The following is an 18,767-nucleotide window of genomic DNA, read 5'->3' as shown; positions in this document are numbered from 1 at the left end:
AACAGAAGAGATCGCGTCACATATGAGCGGAGGTCTACCAGTCTACATTGGTACCAAGCTCGCTAGGGTTATTGCATTGTACTATATACGAGCACACAAAAGTATTGCAGTAGCTGTCTTGCAAATACAAAACAATCCAATTCACAGCATCCAATACCACTGTCCTCATCACATGTATACTATCCCGACGATGTGAAGTACACATCCAGGCCCCGTCATTCTACAACTTCGCCTCCCTTTTCAGGATCGGATCAACCCACTTCTTCCACCCCTGCTGTACCCCAGCATTCTGCCACGCCTTCTGATTGATAGGCAACTGCTCAACCCACCGCATAATGTTCTCGTATACATTGCCGTCGTACATACCCAGCGCACTGCAGAGACTAGCATCGGAGAAGTCCCACGCATCCGTCAGGGCTACTGCTTCGGGCAGTAGCTGATCGAGCAAGCCGTTGACAAGATGCCGGATAGTGTCGAGCTGTCCCGAAGTGAAGTAAGGAGAACGATCGTCAGCTGTCTCGATGAAAGATACTGCGTCGACGGCACGTGGGTTTATGATCGTTGATAGGGCGTAGAGGGAGCGCATACGGTTTAAGACGATGCGGAGGTAGTTGCACGTAGAGTCAGACAGGCTTGAGATGAAGTCGGTGAATGACTTCAGGATGAAGTACTCGATGTGGGCCCGCGATGCGGAGATGAGCAGCATCATGTGCTCGTTCCACGCATCTGCTGGCAACTTGCTTGATGCGCGGATTGCCGAATGCGCCTTTACCACCATACGATGTGCACGGTCGCGATAGATAGCGAGTTGTACTTTGGGGTCGAGAAACTGCGTTGCGGATGCGCAGCATGGAAGGTTGGGGTCTTCGACATCGGTCAGGTATTGTACGTGGGGCTCGATTGGCTCGCCATCTTGTAGGCGGTCGAGTTGCTTGAGGAGATGTCGCCCGAGTTGCTGCCACAGAACGTAGTTCTCTCCCTCGAACGTCGCGCCGCCGACCAAGGCACCGACGATGTCTGGCAGGCCTGAGATAGACATGTAGCCATGACCGCCACACAGCTTACGTGCGTCTTCAGCGCCATCAGCGGCCTCAGAAGTGACATACGCCTTCATCCCAGCAGTCAATGCGTGAACAGCCGGCAGAAGAGAATGATCGTTCTTGCTCTGCATCTCCCGTAGTTTGTTGTACTGTTCGTCGCAGACGCGAGATCCGAAGAACATGGCGTACGTCTTGGCAATCAAGCTCAGAAGACGGAAGTGCTGATGCTTGTAGTGCAAGATGCTTCCTTCGGTGGCGAAGGCGTCAGCAGGGCCGAGGCCTTGTTGTCGTACAACAGAGTATCGTGTCGCAATCGTCAAAGCTTGGGCTAGCTGAACGGTAAAGACACTGGGCATCCTGCCGCGGACGAGCAGCATGACAGAGTACGAGAGCTTAGCGCGGAGGGGGTCTTTGGTGAATGTGCCATCGGATGTGAGCTGGCTATGTGCCATGAGCATCTGCGATCGAGAGATGCGAACGTTGTCGAAGGAGGCGAAGCCATTGTCTGCTTCGTTATAGCTGGGTCTTGGTGAGTGACTGAACTCACGACGTCTTCTGCGATCTCCTGACTTACCCAAGCTTCAAGCCAACGTCGCCCATCTTCACACCTGGCATTGGGGTGCCGTCTTCGATTGATCGGAGTTGTACGAGAAATATATGTGGGCCATGGTCCTGGTCACCAACAATGAGTCTCGCCATGACTGTGCCATGTGTGGTCGAGAAGCCTAGCCCCGCAGGCCAGAACTTTGTCGATGAGATTGTTGGAGAGTGAACGACGAATTCATCGCGATCGGGATCGAAGGTGGCCGTCGTTTCGATACCTCGCACGAATGAACCATGACCAAGTTCGGTTTGTGCGTATGTACCAAGTATCTTTCCGGATCGCGCAAGCGGAAGCCACTTTGCCTTTTGTTCCTCAGTACCGTTGTGCTCCATGCCGGGCTCGAAGAGGATAGCTTTGTGGCCGAAGGGGCCGTTGGAAGTCAGTTTGTCAGTTGTAGAAGATTCTCCTGACTACCTCAACATACCTGGCGTTCATGAGGTTGTATCGCGGCGTGATCCACACAAAGTGCTCATGGTCGTGCTTGAGCATGTCATCGAGACACGCCTTTCCCATCTCAAGACCCTGTTCGAATAGATCCTCGCGTGAGGTCTCTGAGTAGCATCGAGGGAGCTTTGCATTGTCGTCAGTGCCGATTGCTTTCTCAACTCTATTAAAGGCGGCGCGTCGCTCCTTGACAACGTTCTCACTGCAGATGGATTAGCACCGATGTTACATAGGCTCACAGATTGTACTTACCTTCCCCAGAGTATGCACGTCAGCTGAAACGTGTCGAAAGAGGCGGAGTCTCTTGCTTTCTGCAACAGCGCGCTCTGGGCATTTGCTACCATATTGACCATTGTTACTCCAAAGGTATAAACAACAAAACGTGAAGATGAGAGGCGAAGACTAGGGTTGAGGGTGACCGACGAATATGACCATTTAGACGTGTTGAGCAAGCCGAGATGTAGCAGACTATTGCCGGGTGAACTGGGCTTCCCCCATCGATGATGGTGTGCCTCTCATAGTCTCTCTGGGCAGCCACGCAACCCGCGCTTGCCATCCTCCAAGCCATATGTCGCCGTATTCTTACCCAGTATGAACCATATCTGCATTTATGCGGCGTAGGAGTCCAGATCAAAAATTGCGATTGGCCAGATCGTCAAGATGTCCTCACGGAGATATGCATACATGGTCCTTCCGTTCGCCATATGCGAGTTGAGAATCTCCATCTAGAGTTTAGCTGATACGGCTCCTTCACTGTATTGGGCGATCCCTTGATCTCGTGTTTCATAGCTCTTACTCGTACAGGTGGGACTGAACACATTCCAGCAGTACGAGCCCATAGCCCTGGCTATGGTGTTCGTTCGACATCCGTCTAAATGTATTTGATGCTACTCCATATCGCGCGCTTTCCTAGAGGTTGCATGTGGGCCAGTCAATGATATCGAACTCTGGAACCGAAGGACGCGGGCCGTGTTTGCTTTGCAAGGGCGGCCCTTGATGGCGCCGCCACGTGGGGAAAGTCCTCATCTTCCGATGGCATATCGAATTGCGTTCGTTCGATGTTTGATCCTTCCTCGGAAGGGGCGTGAACTGCGATGCTATTCGATGAGATTTCTTCGATCAGATAGAAAGGACGTGGAGCGCGTGAGAAGGAGCAATAGATAGTCTGCTCCTCTGGCATGCAGGTGCTTGGCTTTGACCTAATTCGTGATGCGCATTGGTACAGACGGGTCTGAAGCCTATCCTTGGTTGGAATGAGGCGGCGTAATGCCTACAGCTGAGGTAGCAGCAATTCTATAGGGGGTGCACTCCATTGCGCTACTAGCACCGCGCCCGCCATTGCGAAAGCTGAGTAATGTCTTGGTGATCTACGCCGGAATTTCGAGTGATGTTGTTGCGGCTTCTTTGCTGATTAGCCATGTCGAATGCAGGCGTGCGGAGACTGACGGATGTTTAGATGCTGAGATCGTGGTGTTCTGCGGTGAGATGACGGCGGGCAGAAGCAGGCCAGGCCAGTTCGGGTTAGCACGCCATGCAACTTGCCGAGGCGACACGTGCAGAACCTGTGAAGCAACTGCCGCGCATTTCCATGCGTGCATGCCAACTCTGGCCATCCCTTGCTCTGCAACAACGATAGTCATCGCGCTGCTTTCCGGTTTTGTCTGCAGTATGCCTGACCCCTGGGATCAGGATGAAAATTCGCGCTGGCCCTCCCGAAAATCGTCGGCGACACAAGCGAGCCTCGTTGAACTTCTCGTATGCGGCCTGCATGTAATCAGCTCTACATCACCGACTAGAACTGGTCTGGTTCACAAGTACTACGCCAAGCATGTCTGTAAGCAATGACTACTAATAAGAAGCATTCTCAAGACTTTAGCATCCTTACTCATCAATCGTATGCGGGTCGCACCGTTTCCATCTTTTCTCCGGCATTTACCCTGCCCATGCTCGGATTTCGGACTTAATGATTATTGGTTCTAGGCGCGTTGTACCATTCCAGGATGTGTGGCAGCTCTTCAACGTTCATCATGATGACGCAGTGGTGTATCTTTTCCTAACGCTTTTGCGGAGCTTGCGGCATTTTCATTCGTGGATACAGGTAGACCACGTGCTGGCACGACGATGTACAGGGGTTGCCTGCAGTACACGTTATGGCAGATCAGTATAGCCCATGATTAAGTATCAGTCACCTTGAGGTCATGACATAACGCACATGGGCTGGCGCGTCCACTCCACAATGCGACAGTCGCGCGCATTTGTAAGGGGATGCATCCCGAGCCTCATGCTAGATCAGACTTCTCCAACTCCACACTCCAACCATGGCGCCTGCTGAACCCAACGCAAAGCCTTTCGAGCTCTTGACAGCCGAAGAGCCGAATTTCCCAGAAGAGCGAGAAGGATGGAAAGGATACATCGAGTGGGAGCGATACCCAGAAAAGAAGAAGCAGGCGGCGGAAATCCTGGCGAAATATGACTTCCCCGTACCTCCCGAATTCCAGCTGAAACCGCTCCCCGATACCAACCCGGTGCTTGAGGGTGTACGATGGAAACACTACCACTACGCGATGGGCAAGACGCTAAAGGATATGCCGGCCGACTCTTGGGAACACGTCAAGAAAGAGAAGAGCGAGGACATGGTCCATGTACTGCAATTCCCATACAACGGAGAGCCGGAGCGGAAGCGCCTGGTCGAAACGGAGATCACCAACAACAAAGACCACTTTGTGAGAAATCACGGTGGCATACCTGAGATCGACCCGGAGAAGTACTTCTTCGAAGTCGAGGGTCTCGTCGACAAGCCGAAGAAGATCACGTTGAAGGAGCTACAGGATGAGAGCATCTTCCCGCGTATGGAGACCTGTGTCACCCTGCAGTGCAGTGGTACGCGCCGTATTGAGCAGATCCACGACTACCCTGGAGACGGAGACGAACTCATCAACGCGCCGTGGGGAGAAGGCGCCATCGGTACGGCCCGTTACGTTGGCGTCAGTCTCAAGAAGGTGCTCAAGTACTGCGGACTGAAGCCGGAAGGAAAGCACGTCGAGTTCTTTGGCGCCGACACCTACTTCAAGAAGGGTCACGTATACAATTACGCTGTATCAGTACCAACTCGCAAGGTCAAGATCAACGAGGTCATGCTGGCGTGGGAGATGAACGGAGAGCCACTACCAGCAATCCATGGCTTCCCGCTCCGTACCGTCGTAATGGGCTACATCGGCGCCAGAAGCTGCAAATGGCTCACTCGCATCAACGTTATCGACCAGCCGTCTCTGGCTCCCGTTCAGATGAAGGAGTATCTCTACTATACTCCGCAGAATGGCAAGCAAAACGTCACATACAGCAACGGATTCAGTATCCAGACGATGCCTGTTGCGAGTGCCATCATGACGCCTGTCGACAAAGACGTCATTGTACACGATGGGAAGATCCGCATGACTGGCTGGGCGTATAGTGGAAGTGGCTGGCCGGAACGAGTTGAAGTCAGCAACGATGGTGGCGGTGTTTGGTACGAGGTGCCATACGAGAACTTGAGCAAGAAATACTACCATGCCTGGCGCACGTGGTGGGTCGATATTCCAGTCGATGCTGAGGGATGGCTGTAAGTCTATTGTCGTCGGTAATTCTGCGGCAAATGCTAACGTTGCTCAGTGAGTTCTGCGTGCGTTGCTGGGATGACGCTTTGAATGTAAGCAAACTTCGCCTCCCGTTGCAAAGGCCCCACACATCTTACATCGTGCTTGTCTCGATGTGGCGTGGCAAAGTCTTGCTGTGACTACCAGACGACATGTGCTGACTTTATTCGCAGACGCAACCTACCTTCGTGCGAAGTGCATGGAACTGGGATCTCCACGTAACATCCTCATGCCAGTAAGTATCTCTCGTCTGATTGATCTCGCATGTTCGATAGCGGAAGGCTAACGTTGTGGTAGCCGCGTCAAACTGTACAGCGTCAATCGCACCAAGCCCGCCACGGCGAAGCGTCTCAAGCAACTCGAAGACCACGGCGCTTCGATACACCCCATCACCAGACCCTTGCCATTTGACCTGGAGACCGAGGAGGAATATCTTGAGGAAATGAAGAAGCGTGGAGGTCGCGATCCGGAGGAGTAGATTGCTAGAAGAGAGTTGCTTGGCCAAAGTGGCTACGCGTGTCGGGCTCGAGCAAGCCTGACTTTACTGGATAGTAGGATCGTTTTAATAGCCGGTGTATATGATAATGCAATGAGTTATACCTCTTCCCCGAAGAGCAGCCGTGATTAGTGAGGTACCCGGCGGGTAGAGGTGGACGCAGGCGGCAGCATTTCGCCACGTCGTATCGCTAGACTACTGGAGCTTTCCCGGTCTCGGACTGCATGCAGTAAAATGTGTATGAGGCACAGTAGTTCCGGGGATTAAGTCTAGTCGGTGATGGACTGCGGCGCAGTTAAGACATTGCCCCACTACGGGCGGGGACGGGACCACGAAGCATTTGAAGCGGCTCCCTTGTCGTGTCACAGTCGACGACAATGCCCATTGTTGCTGTTGGTTTTGTTTTAGTCTTGCATCGCAATCTGTTGATGCGTTTTGACGAAGATCTGGAGTTCGCAAGACTGTAACAACAAAACATTCGCAGTCTGCCTCGCCACGCGCGTGCAGCGCAGGGCATTCGGCCCCTGCATCGCATCGCAGGACATCTGCATGAACTATCGGATCGCGCGAAGAAGAGGCAGGAGCGGGCAGATGGATCAGTTCTCAGTGGACTATGTGGAGTACATACGAGGATAGTCTCTGCGCACGTCAGCCGGGCGACATCCGCAAGCGCCTGGGGCCAGGCATCTTGCTTCTCACGAGGTCGTTATTGGATATGTTTGGGGGGTATATGGGCTTTCGGTTCTTCCGCCGGTAGTATGCTGGATCGAGGGTGTGCGATGGAGCAAGTCGAGCTTGATATCCTGGGTCGCTATAAGTATGCGAAAGCGTTGCGATAAGTCCTAAATTATCTCCATCAATCTCATCTTCCAGGCATTACTATCCCTCTTTCTGTCTTTCAAGATGCGGTTCTTTATCCGTGCTCTTTCTCTTGCTGCAGCTGCCGCATCGTTCCTTGCTCATGCGGCACCTCTTCCAACTCGCTCAACAGAGGATTCGATCGCGGGACGTTACATCGTTCAGCTCAAGCCGGACGTGAACGTTGCAACATTTACCGCTCATCGTGAGAAGGTCCGCAGTATAGTAGCTCGCCATCTCGGACGACGAGACGACGTCGACCTGAACGCAGGGATCGATCAGGAGTACAACTTCGGAGACTTCAAGGGCTATGCCGGGGCCTTCGATCCAGCCGTTGTTGCCGAATTGGAGGCGATGGATGACGTATTCCTCGTCGAGAAAGACTTCTTAATGTATCCTACGGCTCTCGTAACTCGTACGTATAACCACTCAAAGCTGTCATCGACGTTGGGTGTTCCGTTTTACATGCTTTCAACTTGATGTATTCTGCAGACCTGTTCGTTTTTCTCTAATATGAGTTGCGTGTCGCTAACTCTGAGTAGAGACCAACGCACCATGGGGCCTTGCAAGTGTATCCTCCAGGACCAGAGGGGCTACCAGTTATATATACGATGATACAGCTGGCAAGAATACCTACTCATATGTACTAGACAGTGGAATCCGAACGACCCATGACGAGTTCGAAGGCCGTGCTTCCTGGGGCTACAACGCAGCCAACACCAATAATGCCGATGTCACCGGCCATGGCACCCATGTAGCTGGTGTAATTGGTTCAAAAACCTACGGCGTCGCCAAAAAGACAAACCTCATTGCGGTCAAAGTAATAGGCGATGACAACGTCGCAGCTGGCTCCAGTGTGCTGGCCGGCTTGAACTGGGTAACAAACGATATCGTCACCAAGAGCCGCCTGGGTTCAGCCGTGGTGAACTTATCGCTCGGTGGACCAGCCTCCTCATCCATGGATAACGCTGTCAACGCATTGGCGAACCGAGGTATATTGCCTGTCGTCGCTGCAGGAAACGAAAACCAGCCGGCCGCAAATGTCTCGCCAGCTCGTGCTGCCAATGCACTGTGCGTAGGGAGCGTTCAATCGAATGATGCTCGATCTTCCACATCGAATTATGGGTCGGCCGTAGACATCTGGGCTCCAGGTGGTGATATCATATCTACTTGGCATACCTCAAATACGGCAACGATGACAGCGAGTGGTACCTCGGCGTCTGCACCTTTCGTGGCTGGTCTGGTGTCGTATCTGCGCGGTCTCGAAGGGCAATCGATCGGTCCGGCCGCGAGGGCAAGAGTTTTGTCATTGGCTACTGTAAGTGACTCTGTACCGACTGCATGTGAGACGTACACTGACATCGCAAACCTAAACTTAGCCAAATCGCCTTACAGATGTAGCAGGCGCACCAAACCTATTGGCTTACAATGGAAGAGCTTGAAGGCGATGGTCGCAATCGGCTCGTATTTCGTTGTTATATAGCAACACAGCCTCTATTCAGCTTGATCCATCTTTGACGTTATATCAGCGATGAAGGCTGTGTTCAATGGTGCCTAAGACGTGATACGACGGTCGGTGCGATGTGTATCCTGATCCACAGGTGTTGCGACACGCGTTACCCAGGTACTAACGGAACTTTGGAAGTGCTTGAGGTGTCTCAAACATGAGGAGTTAATCGCCAAGATCCATGGAAACAAAACAAGTATCTGCTCGGAGTAGTTGAAGTCGTAGTCGCGTCCGACGACGAAAAGTGTTTGCGGCTGACAGTGTTCTCACGGAAGGGACAAGCCATCCGGAATAGGCTAAGACTGAATTAGTCATCCGGTGAGTGGGGCCCATTAGGGTTCGCGATTTCGATGACGTAGGACACCCTCCTGTTCACCCCAACCTCACCACAGATACCACTAGCAGGCCATCTACACCTCTCCAAAATGCCGTTAATGCGCTCCGGAGTCCGAATTACAACTCTGGATATGATGAGGCGCTGGCAGTTTCATGCGTACCATGACTTCACTTGATCATCATTAACAAATCTTACAATGGCATCTTCCAACGCAGTTGCTTCACCAACGGCAGGCACCTTGATCTCTACGAAGCTGAGGTACCTGCTTTCCAGTAGCAACGCGACCTTAGCAGTCTGTTATAAATCTTCATTGCGACGGAAGCAACACCAAATTCTCAAGATGCATGGGCGGGTAAGAAAAAACCGTCTGAAGATGACAACGGTATACAGGAACCTACGAATATGACTTCACTTGCTGGAAGTGGCAGTCGCGTCTCATGCTTATCACCATTGCTCAGATAGATCCATTCGACAATCACTACCCAAGAGCTTCAAAGCAACTGCGACCCTACCGCCAACTCGGGACCTGTGGCACGCGATGTGTACACATTCGAGACCACATTCACGGCGATCGGCCCGCCATCAACCCTATCGTTACCCCTGGCCTACGGCCTATCGCAATGGTCAAAATTTTGCTTCCGAGTTGCGGATTAAGAGGGCTGGTCAAATCTTTGCTCTCACCTCAGGTCACGACAAGCGATCACGCCGAAACTTCGGCTCCACGATACGTCTGCGCGCGCAAGAAACACCAAAGTGGAAGAAAGGGACGAACATGCGTTTACCGAGTCAGCGGCGAGCGTACAGGCAACGGCGGACGCAAAGTCAGGCTATACACGAATGTGGAAGGTGTCGATCTCGACGACGACGAGCGGCGGAGTTTCGCTGGCATTCAGCGCACTATGCGCTACACCAAGAGCCGTAGCCCGAGACAGGAGACGCATCGATCTCCACCGATAGCAGATGCCGCGGGGAAAAGGCGACCGAAGGCTAAGAAGCTGGCTGTCAAGGCTCACGATGCAGGCTCTGATAGTCGTGCTGAAGGCAATAGGATTTTGCCCTCACGAGCCAGACTCTTGAGTGCAAGCTCGGACGAAGTGTGGGATGTGCCCAGACATCTCAGATTTGGGGACAATGGGAAGCATATATTCTGCAAGTCGCATAATGGCTCACGCAGCAGGACACGCGATGTCAATCCCCGTGAAGGCTCACGAATCCACAGACAAAAAGAAGCAGGCCGCTTTGGTGAGCCGACTTCGCAAGCCGAAGAACGCGTGCGAAGACGCCGAGACCATCATTGCTCAGGCGCGCTGCCGATCCCAGAGCATCGATCAAACAGACCATCCCTAGATTCAGCACCGATACTTCCTTCAAGAGAATTTCGAACAGCCGCAGCGAACAATACCATCAAGCTTGTCATCAATCCAGAAGAATATACATCCAAATTTGAAGAACATAAGTCACCGGACGGAGAGCAGAACGCATTTGGGGTATCAGAGGCGCCTGGAAGCCCTTTCAGGCAACCCGGACTGACGCCACAGGAGTCGTCCGACTTAGTCTTCGGGGCAAGCTCTCAAGTCGAAACGCGGAGACGGCTGCGAGCGGGTCGGGCAGACGATCATATTACGCCAGACGTGCATGAGTCCGCATCCCAGCTCGTACTCGATCCTTCGCTAGGCAAAATCTAGTAAAACGCGAACGCATACAGCCTGTCTCGAAACCCACCTGCATTAGACCTTGGACACACTGTGCTCATCCATGGTGAACATGACGTTCTTACAAGATCGCGAGCACCGGCTCTCATCAGTCCTTCAAGAACAGTGTTGTCAACACACGGCGCCACGCGGGCAACAATGCCACGGTTTCTTCCAGAACAATCCCTACAACCAGTCACTTCAGGTATACCTGACTTAGTCCATTCTCAAGCCGGTCCACCATTCGATCAGTACCTATCAACTGCCACACCGGGTACCCCACCATATACGCCCGGAAAGGCGACATGATTCGGAAATGATACAGCAGCGTGGTATGGCATATGAAGGTCAGCCCAGCCGTCAATCTAAGTGTCTGACAGGAACTCTGAATGGAAAACAACAATTGGGGTATTATTAAACGCCGTTTACCGAAGGCAAGATATTAGCCAATCCAATTAATCCACGTCCTCGATCAAGTCATCAAATCCGCTGTTCGTTACGGGTACTGCCTCATTTCCTCCGTCCAACAGATCACTTCCGCTATGTTGGCTGATATCGTCGTCCAAATCCTGATATTCCTACTTAGCATCAGTTTCGGTGTCGACAGCGTTCACGTCTCCTGTGCGACCAGGGTTACGATGATCTTCGCCCCCATGACGGCCGGGGAGTCCGCGTCCTCGATGTCGGGATAGATGTTATTTACCAGAAATTGTCCGACCTGCCATGACTACGACTTTGTTAGCTATCAACACTCCCATTTGACTGGAGACACGCGACGTACCAGAAGCCCGCCCTCCACATAATGTCTCCACCTCTCTGAAGACCCCAGATATACCAAGATCTCCCATGGCAGTTCCTCGCTATCGAACTCCCAAAACGTCATGTACTGGTACACTGACGCATTGTCCACTTGTTTGTACTCCTCGTCCTGGATGAGCGAAGCGTGCTCGAGCTTGAAGATGCGTGTGCGGAGTAGGCCAGGACTTTCGAGCATACCGGGCGTAAACTCTTCTCCGAACCACTTTACGAATTCGTCGTGAACCTCCGGGGCGGGCTGCCAAAGAACTACGACCCACATCTGGACATCGCGGGGATCTGACGCAGGGTGTTAGCCTCCATGGTGCATCCTTGTATCGAGATCTTGAGGACGACATACCTCCGCGCCACTCTTCCCCAAACCAGTTCTTATGCTCTGTGTAGAACCGTGTGTCTACCTTCGCCTCATTCGGAAGTTTGTCCAGCGCAGGGCATATCCGCGCATCCAGGTCTTGCGCGCTTGGTTGTTTTGGTAGGTCGTAAATGGTCATGAACCTGCCATCAATCCCAGGTACTTCCTGGAATGGGCTGTCTTCCACTTGCTCTGCATGTCTGGCGGTGGACCTGATCTTCACCAGGGCGTCGGGTATATGCGTGGTTTCGTACCAGTGATAGGCATCGTTAGCATCCTCGCCTAACTCCGCCCAGGCACAAGCAATTCTTGACATGATTTCTTTTTGCGAGAGTTGGTAATTCGGTTCCGCGGACGTGGTCAAGAAGGATGAATACAGAAAGGTAGGTGAAATTTGACAGAGCAAGAGAGCAAGGTAACACAGCGGTCAGCATAAGGAGTACGCGCAAACAGAGCACACCTGGACTGTGCCACGAAAGTTTTGCCCTGCATCCCTGAACCATGTGCTCTTCAGCAAGGGTTACTCCGTCGGGGCAAGTAAAGCTGTAAGAATTTCCCCAATCAGTATGGTGTCGTGGCGGCCCGTATCCGCCTGACTGCGGCCATGAGGGTGTGTCCGCAGTACCGCCGGGGAAGTTCGCATTGCCGAAAGCTAATTTCGCGACTACTGCCAATAGTCACGATCAGTGTAGTTCGCGAGCTGATCTCAATCAATGCGAGGCAGACTACAACTTTAAAATGATGATGCGCTGGTATCAGTCGGAGGCAGAGGTAGGTCGAGTCATGTGAATCACCGATGCGCCGGGAGACGGACATGGGTGATACGCAGGAAGACCGAACGGGTGATCACACGGCCGGAAGGAGAAGCGCGCAGACAGGAATCAGGTAAGTTAGCCAGCTGATTAGCATGTATTGGCTCGCTAAAAGTAGATAATGCTTTCGATTTGAGCTCTGCAGGATCGCTTAGACAGCATGAACGCCACGTAGTAAACAAGACATGGCAAGACTGCGCCGTAACCCGAAACCTCCTCGTGCGCGTTTCCCACGTGGCGCCCCAGACAGTGCAACATGACGCAAGAGTTCGCAGCTAATACATGATATCCCCCTCTCGCAGCGGAACCGTCTTCCCTCCCAATCAGGCCTGTCTTGAGCCCATTACCTCCATCATTTCTTTCACAACAAGACACCGTTCCCAATATCGATGTGCATCTTCTTCTCATGCACATCCCTCTTGTCCCTTCGCGGAAAACCATGAATCGCCCGTTCGCAGCCCAGGGCGCGGCATAGGAATCGACGGTCGTCCAGATGGGATCCTCGGTAGTGGCGTCGGAGGTCGGGCATGCGTGAGTACTTCTTGTCGCAGCCGGTATGGGTGCAGATGTACACTCTCTTGATCTCGACTCGAAACGGGATGTCGCCAACGTGAATAGTAGGAGTTATGCTCTTCCGGAACTCCGGGTGGCTTACATCACGACCTACCGTAGTGTGCCTGGACCCGGAGTATGTGGCCTTGCGAATCAGATCCGGGTACTCTGGCATAGCCGGCTCCACGTTCCAATTCTCTTCCATTTCCTGGCCATATTGAACATTCGGGATGAGCGCGTATCCGTCAGGCGCATCTCTCTTCGACTCTAAGCCGCCGAAGGGTTTGCTGATTGGTCTCGGTCCGTTGTTGGCGTCCGCAATGGCATCGCCGAGCCATACAGCAGAGTCTTCAAGGGTATCTTCTCCCCAGGCGACAGTTTGATGCGACCGGAAATGTGACCTGTAAAACCTAGATAGGGGCATGATCGTGACTTCGGTGGCTCACAGGCAAGAGTACGGTGGGGGGTGGGCATGCCAGACGCGAGATGCCTCGAGCGTAGGCGGGGTTCGCAACGAGACGGATAAAAACAAAGGAGATAAGAAGGCAAGTTATTCACCTAGGTATGCACATGTCAGTGAAGATGTCACAGTACTAAAAGTGTTACATGAAGAAGCCCTCAAGGCAGGGAACATAAGAAAGAGGGCAAGGGCATTTCAAGGCCGAAATAGTCAGAGAGACATGCCCCCATCCATATCTGTCAGTCTGTAATAGAAGATAATCGTGGCTCGGAACGACATACGATGCAGAGTTCTCATCGTTTTCCAGATTCATTAGGCAGTCGTTAAGCAAACTGGTAGTCGTTGCGATGTGTCCTGATATCGCTCCATGATCTACCGTCTCGTCACACGGTTCCGAAGACGCTGTAAGCCAGTATTCGTCGAACACCTCAGGTCGCATGTCTGAGTGAGACTCGGTTTCGAATTGATCAGTGGTATGTAAGCTGGGCGTCAAGACATCTCGATCGAACAGAAACTCGTCGATGTATGGGTGCGATGACATGTTGGGATGATGATTGTCGAGCGTGCTGAAGAAAGAGGAATAAGGGAACAACGAACTGGATAACGCAATCTTAAAGATGGGTAGCGGAATATATACTGTCTGAAGTGGTGATACAACAGCTGCGCTGCCCCTTCATGCACGCGCCCCTTCGGGTGAGGGGCGCCACGCCACGTACAGCGTTAGCTCACAAGCCACCTACTTCCGCAGCCAACCTATCATACTCAGTCGGCATTGCACAGATGTATGAGACTTTTGGGGGGAACAACCGACTGCAACAAGTGTTTCTTTTGCGCTGCACGGCTCGTGCTATGCGGTTAACTAAGTCGCAGTGGCCTGGTGCAGGTGTGGTTTGGGATGTCGCAACCACAAAGTGGGGCTGCGCAGTTTGCCTCATCGGAAGGCAGGCGCACCTAGCACCATTTCCCTCGTCCTGATCTCATTCACTCGAGACCACCCCATCAACGCCCGCTGACCTGTGGCCTCACGCCACGCTTGAGCTCTATCAAGAAAGCGCGATTTACGACATATCAGGACGCGTGTCTATGGGACATTCTCAGGGACCCCCAGCAGCCCTGGAGGCCTGCTCTATGCGCAGATTTTCTCGACCTGTGCCGTATACTTCGCTCTCCGCGGCGACACTTGAGCCACGACTCGCCCCAGGTACACCAAGGGGCGCGTCTTTCAGATCCCTACGGAGTAAGGACCGTGTCAGCAACTTCTTTACCGCGGAACAACTCACCTACGATGCGTCGTCGTGAACTCATCTAGTATATTCGGTCGCGCTTCGATGCTCAAAGTATATGTTTGTTCCTTGATCCGAGTAGGTCAGACTCTGTTATTTTATAGGCATCTTCGACCCTTCCATGTCACTTCGTTGTCCTGGTCCAGCATGTGTACGCGCTTGCTTCTAACGCGCGTCTCGACCTAGCGCGCCTTATTATCCGATGCGCAACCTCCAACATCGGTAGGCAATACCTTCTATATTCGTTCTGTTCTATCAATTTGTTTTTCGGCCGAACTTGGCAGTTCAATGAATCTTCCGAAAATGTCGCAGTAAGCGTCACGCGTGGCTACCAATCAGTTCACCACGGTACCTGCCCAGAACGAGTGATGGCTTTCACGATTGCCCTATCGAACTGACCCTTTGCGTTCGACTCACGCCTGACCCATTGTATCGGTAACAAGGATGCTAGTGAACTACATTTCCTTTGTTCCACAATGTTGGAATTGGTGGAGAAGCGGGAAAGACCAAGGGCGCTCCTTAAACTAACAACGGCGACAAGTTGGTGAGGCGCGCAATTCACGCATTTTCACGGCGATTTACCAGTATCTGAAGTCCTATAAGATCAAAGTCTACAGTATGGAATTCCGTACCTCATCTGTTGTTCATCGGATCGAATCACAACAATGTTGCGCAACACTCTTTCAACAGCGACCGCCCTAGCGGCCTGTGTGGCTACCGCTCAGGCTTCTTTGAACATGTCGGATACATCTTTCAAGCTTTTCAAGTCTTCGTTAAGTCAGCTTGCGGAAGTTTACTTGCCAGGCTCAGAAGAATTTGCCAATGCCACTGTACGATGGGGCGCCGGGCAAACTCCGCACTACGATATGATCGTGAAGGTTGCGACGGAAGAAGATGTTCAAGAGACTGTCAGTAAAATCCTACCATGGTAAACCTTTCTTTAGCTAACCTTAAGCCAGATCCTCTATGCAAATGCCAACGATAAGCCTTTCCACGCCATCTCGGGCGCTCATGCGACGACAACATACCTAAACAACATCACAAACGCCGTTGGAATCTTCATGCGGGGTATGAACGACATCTTCATCGTCGACGATGGCGACACTGCTTTGATACAGGGCGGTATCCTTAACGGCGACGTCATTGACTTCCTAGGGCTCCATGACAAGCAAACAATGACAACGGCTTGTGCCTGCGTCGGCTACGTCTCCCCTATCCTCGGAGGAGGCCATGGCTGGAACCAAGGACGTTACGGCCTAGCATCCGATCAGCTCGTTTCCGCGCGTATGGTCCTAGCCAACGGTACCGCCATCACCGTCAACGAGAGCAGTCCAGACCTGTTCTGGGCGATACGTGGCGCTGGTCACAACTTTGGTCTGGTAACCCAGGCTGAGATCAAGATCTATGACAAGGAGCCAGTTGTCGATGGATGGGCTGTCAGCGGCTACTTCTTCACGCACGACAAGATGGAAGACGTTGTAGCAGTCGCGAACACCTGGATGACGGCTGCTAACAGGTCTGTGAGCTTGGAACACTACATCGTCTTCTCGTTTGATCCCGAGGTGGACCCAGTGAACGTGAGTATATATCCCTTCTAGTACTGCCCAATCACTAACATCACCAGCCCATCGTCATCATCTGGGTCATCTACCAAGGTGCCGATACCGTCCCAGCCCAATACACCGACCCCTTCGTCGCGATGTCCCCCATCAACAACGAATCAGGCATAACCGACCTCGGCGGCGTCAGCAGATTCACCGGCGCCGACAGCGACGGCCCCTCCTGCACCAAAGGCTACACGCGCTCCCTCGTCCCCGTCTCAGCAGACACATATGACGCCCCATCCCTCCGCGAAGTCATAGACATCATGACCACCTTCCCAGCCGAATTCCGCAACTCCGCCGTCCTCCTCGAAAGTTACTCCACCAACCGCGTCGGCGAAATCCCCAGCGACAGCACCGCATACCCCGATCGCGATGGCCAGCTCCTATTTTCCCCATTCATGACCTACGACAAGAACGCTAGTCTTGATGCGCTCGCGTGGAACTACGCGGGTCAGATTCGCGATACGATGATTAACGGGACGAATAAGCCGTATGAGTCTTACATCAACTATGCGAGGGGTGACGAGACGACAGAGCAGTTGTATGGGTATGAGCCGTGGAGGTTGGAGAAGCTGAGGAAGCTGAAGAAGGAGTATGATCCTTTTGGCAAGTTCAACTTCTTTGCTCCGATTTTGGGTGAGGATGGGCAGCCATTGTAGGTTTGAGCTGTGTGGCTGGGGGGATATTTAGCTACGTAGGCTGCCTTCGCTCTCTGTATACAATAATGCATTCATTCGCTTCGCGACTTGCGTTTGTGTCTCGCTTCGAACTGCTTTGTGATGCGTATGCGAGTAGCCGCGCGTAGTCAACCTGCGATCCGCGCTTATTCACATGCTTACTGAGGGCTCAACCCGCCACATCCGCACACTGCAATCTTTCCACACCAATCGCTTGAATGATAGAAGATGACTATGCAGCCTCCCCTTGCGCAAGCGATGTACACATCGCATTTTAGTGTATGCTACGTACCGATAACGGCTGACTTAGACGCCCATGGTGGCTGATACATCTACGACGTGGAACACTAAGGGACACTGGTGGATATATAGACCTGTAGTTTGATGCCTGACAGTATGATGATCCTTTGAGCTCATTCACCAAGCCGTGACGATGTTCAGCCGCCCGTTCGAGTTTACCTCATATGCTGAAGACGACCTGGTCCCACTCGTTGACCCTTTTTTCACATTCAAGACGTACGCGAAAGAGATCAACCCATTCGACGTTTTAACAGGAGCGGTTGCCAATGGTGGAGAGGCGCTCTTCGACGAAGCCATTTCTCCATCTAGCATGTGGTCGGCATCAAGTCGCCCAAGCAGCAGCCCGTCCGCGGCATCAGAGACGACGCAGTTAAATGCAAACAGATCAGCTCGTCGTCCGCTCGCCAAGGCACATACGTTCCCCAAATACAAGGGGGAATCGCGATCGAAAGTCCAGGGCCAAGTAGAAGCGAAACAGACAATACTTGACCTTGTGCCCATCGGAGAAGCGCAGACCTTCAGACTAGAGGGCTCTTTCATATACGCCACAAAGACGCGAAACATCCCGCGATACCAATTGCAACGAGACTTCGACCGCGACGGATTGGTATCAAAGTTGCGTATCCGCGCGGTCCTTCCACACGAGACGCGGTCATGTTCAGTACCAACCACACATACGGCACGCGACCAAGCGATCCCCTACAGTAACAAGGAAACGCTATATAGCATAGATGAATTCGAGATGCGCGGCAAGAAAGCTGGGACACTTCCCGGAAGCATCCAGATGACCTCTGGGGAGTCACTTTGGGGCGGCCAGTGGACGCGTATCTGGCATGTTACTAAATGTAAAGCTCAACATCATGTGTGCGATTACAGAGGTGTATGTGAGCCTGAGAAACATCTTTTGTATTGCGTCAAGAAGGGTGTGTGGGAGGATGCTGAGGGGGTGGCTGTTGCGAGGGAAGAGATTGGGAATGATGCCGCGGATACATGTCTTTCGGGTATGAAAACGAAAGTCGAAGTGAATGGGAAGGACCATTTGTTGGAGATGACGGATGAAATTGAGAAGGACGGGAAGAAACGCGACTTGGTGGTGGCGTGCTGGGTGATGAAGTTGTGGATGGCGGAGGAACTCCGGTGGGAGGGAAATTGAACGCGGGAGAGAGACGCCGAAGAGAATACGAGGCGTCCAGTTTCAGGCCGAAGAATGATTGCAGATCTTTAGGAGTTACCTTGCCTGCTCGGTGAAACATTGCGATCGCCTCGCATGCTTGCAGTAATCTTGATGGGAAGAAATCAAAA

The 18,767-nt window shown here is 52.5% G+C and overlaps 6 protein-coding genes across 6 annotated transcripts; 3 read left to right on the top strand and 3 right to left on the bottom strand.

Moving 5' to 3' along the window:
• Positions 1-220: 220 nt before the first annotated feature.
• Positions 221-2,432, bottom strand: J4E78_010922 (uncharacterized protein; the record flags this gene model as incomplete). The annotated part of the gene is made up of 4 exons (XM_049371497.1): positions 221-1,559; positions 1,615-2,054; positions 2,107-2,290; positions 2,341-2,432. The coding sequence occupies 4 exons, from the start codon at positions 2,430-2,432 to the stop codon at positions 221-223; spliced, it is 2,055 nt and encodes a 684-aa protein (XP_049216790.1).
• Positions 2,433-4,406: 1,974 nt separating this feature from the next.
• On the top strand, positions 4,407-6,198 carry J4E78_010921 (uncharacterized protein; the record flags this gene model as incomplete). Its single annotated transcript, XM_049371496.1, has 4 exons — positions 4,407-5,686; positions 5,737-5,773; positions 5,894-5,955; positions 6,018-6,198. The coding sequence occupies 4 exons, from the start codon at positions 4,407-4,409 to the stop codon at positions 6,196-6,198; spliced, it is 1,560 nt and encodes a 519-aa protein (XP_049216789.1).
• A 921-nt stretch (positions 6,199-7,119) lies between these two features.
• On the top strand, positions 7,120-8,632 carry J4E78_010920 (uncharacterized protein; the record flags this gene model as incomplete). The annotated part of the gene is made up of 4 exons (XM_049371495.1): positions 7,120-7,489; positions 7,617-8,145; positions 8,277-8,392; positions 8,604-8,632. The coding sequence occupies 4 exons, from the start codon at positions 7,120-7,122 to the stop codon at positions 8,630-8,632; spliced, it is 1,044 nt and encodes a 347-aa protein (XP_049216788.1).
• A 2,587-nt stretch (positions 8,633-11,219) lies between these two features.
• Positions 11,220-12,093, bottom strand: J4E78_010919 (uncharacterized protein; the record flags this gene model as incomplete). Its single annotated transcript, XM_049371494.1, has 3 exons — positions 11,220-11,336; positions 11,391-11,704; positions 11,766-12,093. 3 exons carry the CDS (start codon positions 12,091-12,093, stop codon positions 11,220-11,222), a joined length of 759 nt encoding a protein of 252 aa, XP_049216787.1.
• An 857-nt stretch (positions 12,094-12,950) lies between these two features.
• J4E78_010918 (uncharacterized protein) lies at positions 12,951-14,142 on the bottom strand (the record flags this gene model as incomplete). The annotated part of the gene is made up of 2 exons (XM_049371493.1): positions 12,951-13,542; positions 13,883-14,142. 2 exons carry the CDS (start codon positions 14,140-14,142, stop codon positions 12,951-12,953), a joined length of 852 nt encoding a protein of 283 aa, XP_049216786.1.
• A 1,407-nt stretch (positions 14,143-15,549) lies between these two features.
• Positions 15,550-17,147, top strand: J4E78_010917 (uncharacterized protein; the record flags this gene model as incomplete). The annotated part of the gene is made up of 3 exons (XM_049371492.1): positions 15,550-15,792; positions 15,844-16,461; positions 16,509-17,147. 3 exons carry the CDS (start codon positions 15,550-15,552, stop codon positions 17,145-17,147), a joined length of 1,500 nt encoding a protein of 499 aa, XP_049216785.1.
• Positions 17,148-18,767: the final 1,620 nt, after the last annotated feature.

The sequence above is a fragment of the Alternaria triticimaculans genome (genome assembly GCF_023758025.1).
Source record: "Alternaria triticimaculans strain BMP 0046 chromosome Unknown scaffold_42, whole genome shotgun sequence".
NCBI lineage: Eukaryota > Fungi > Ascomycota > Dothideomycetes > Pleosporales > Pleosporaceae > Alternaria > Alternaria triticimaculans.
Note: the sequence above shows the minus strand (reverse complement) of the source record. Positions and strands in the feature narration are given on the sequence as shown.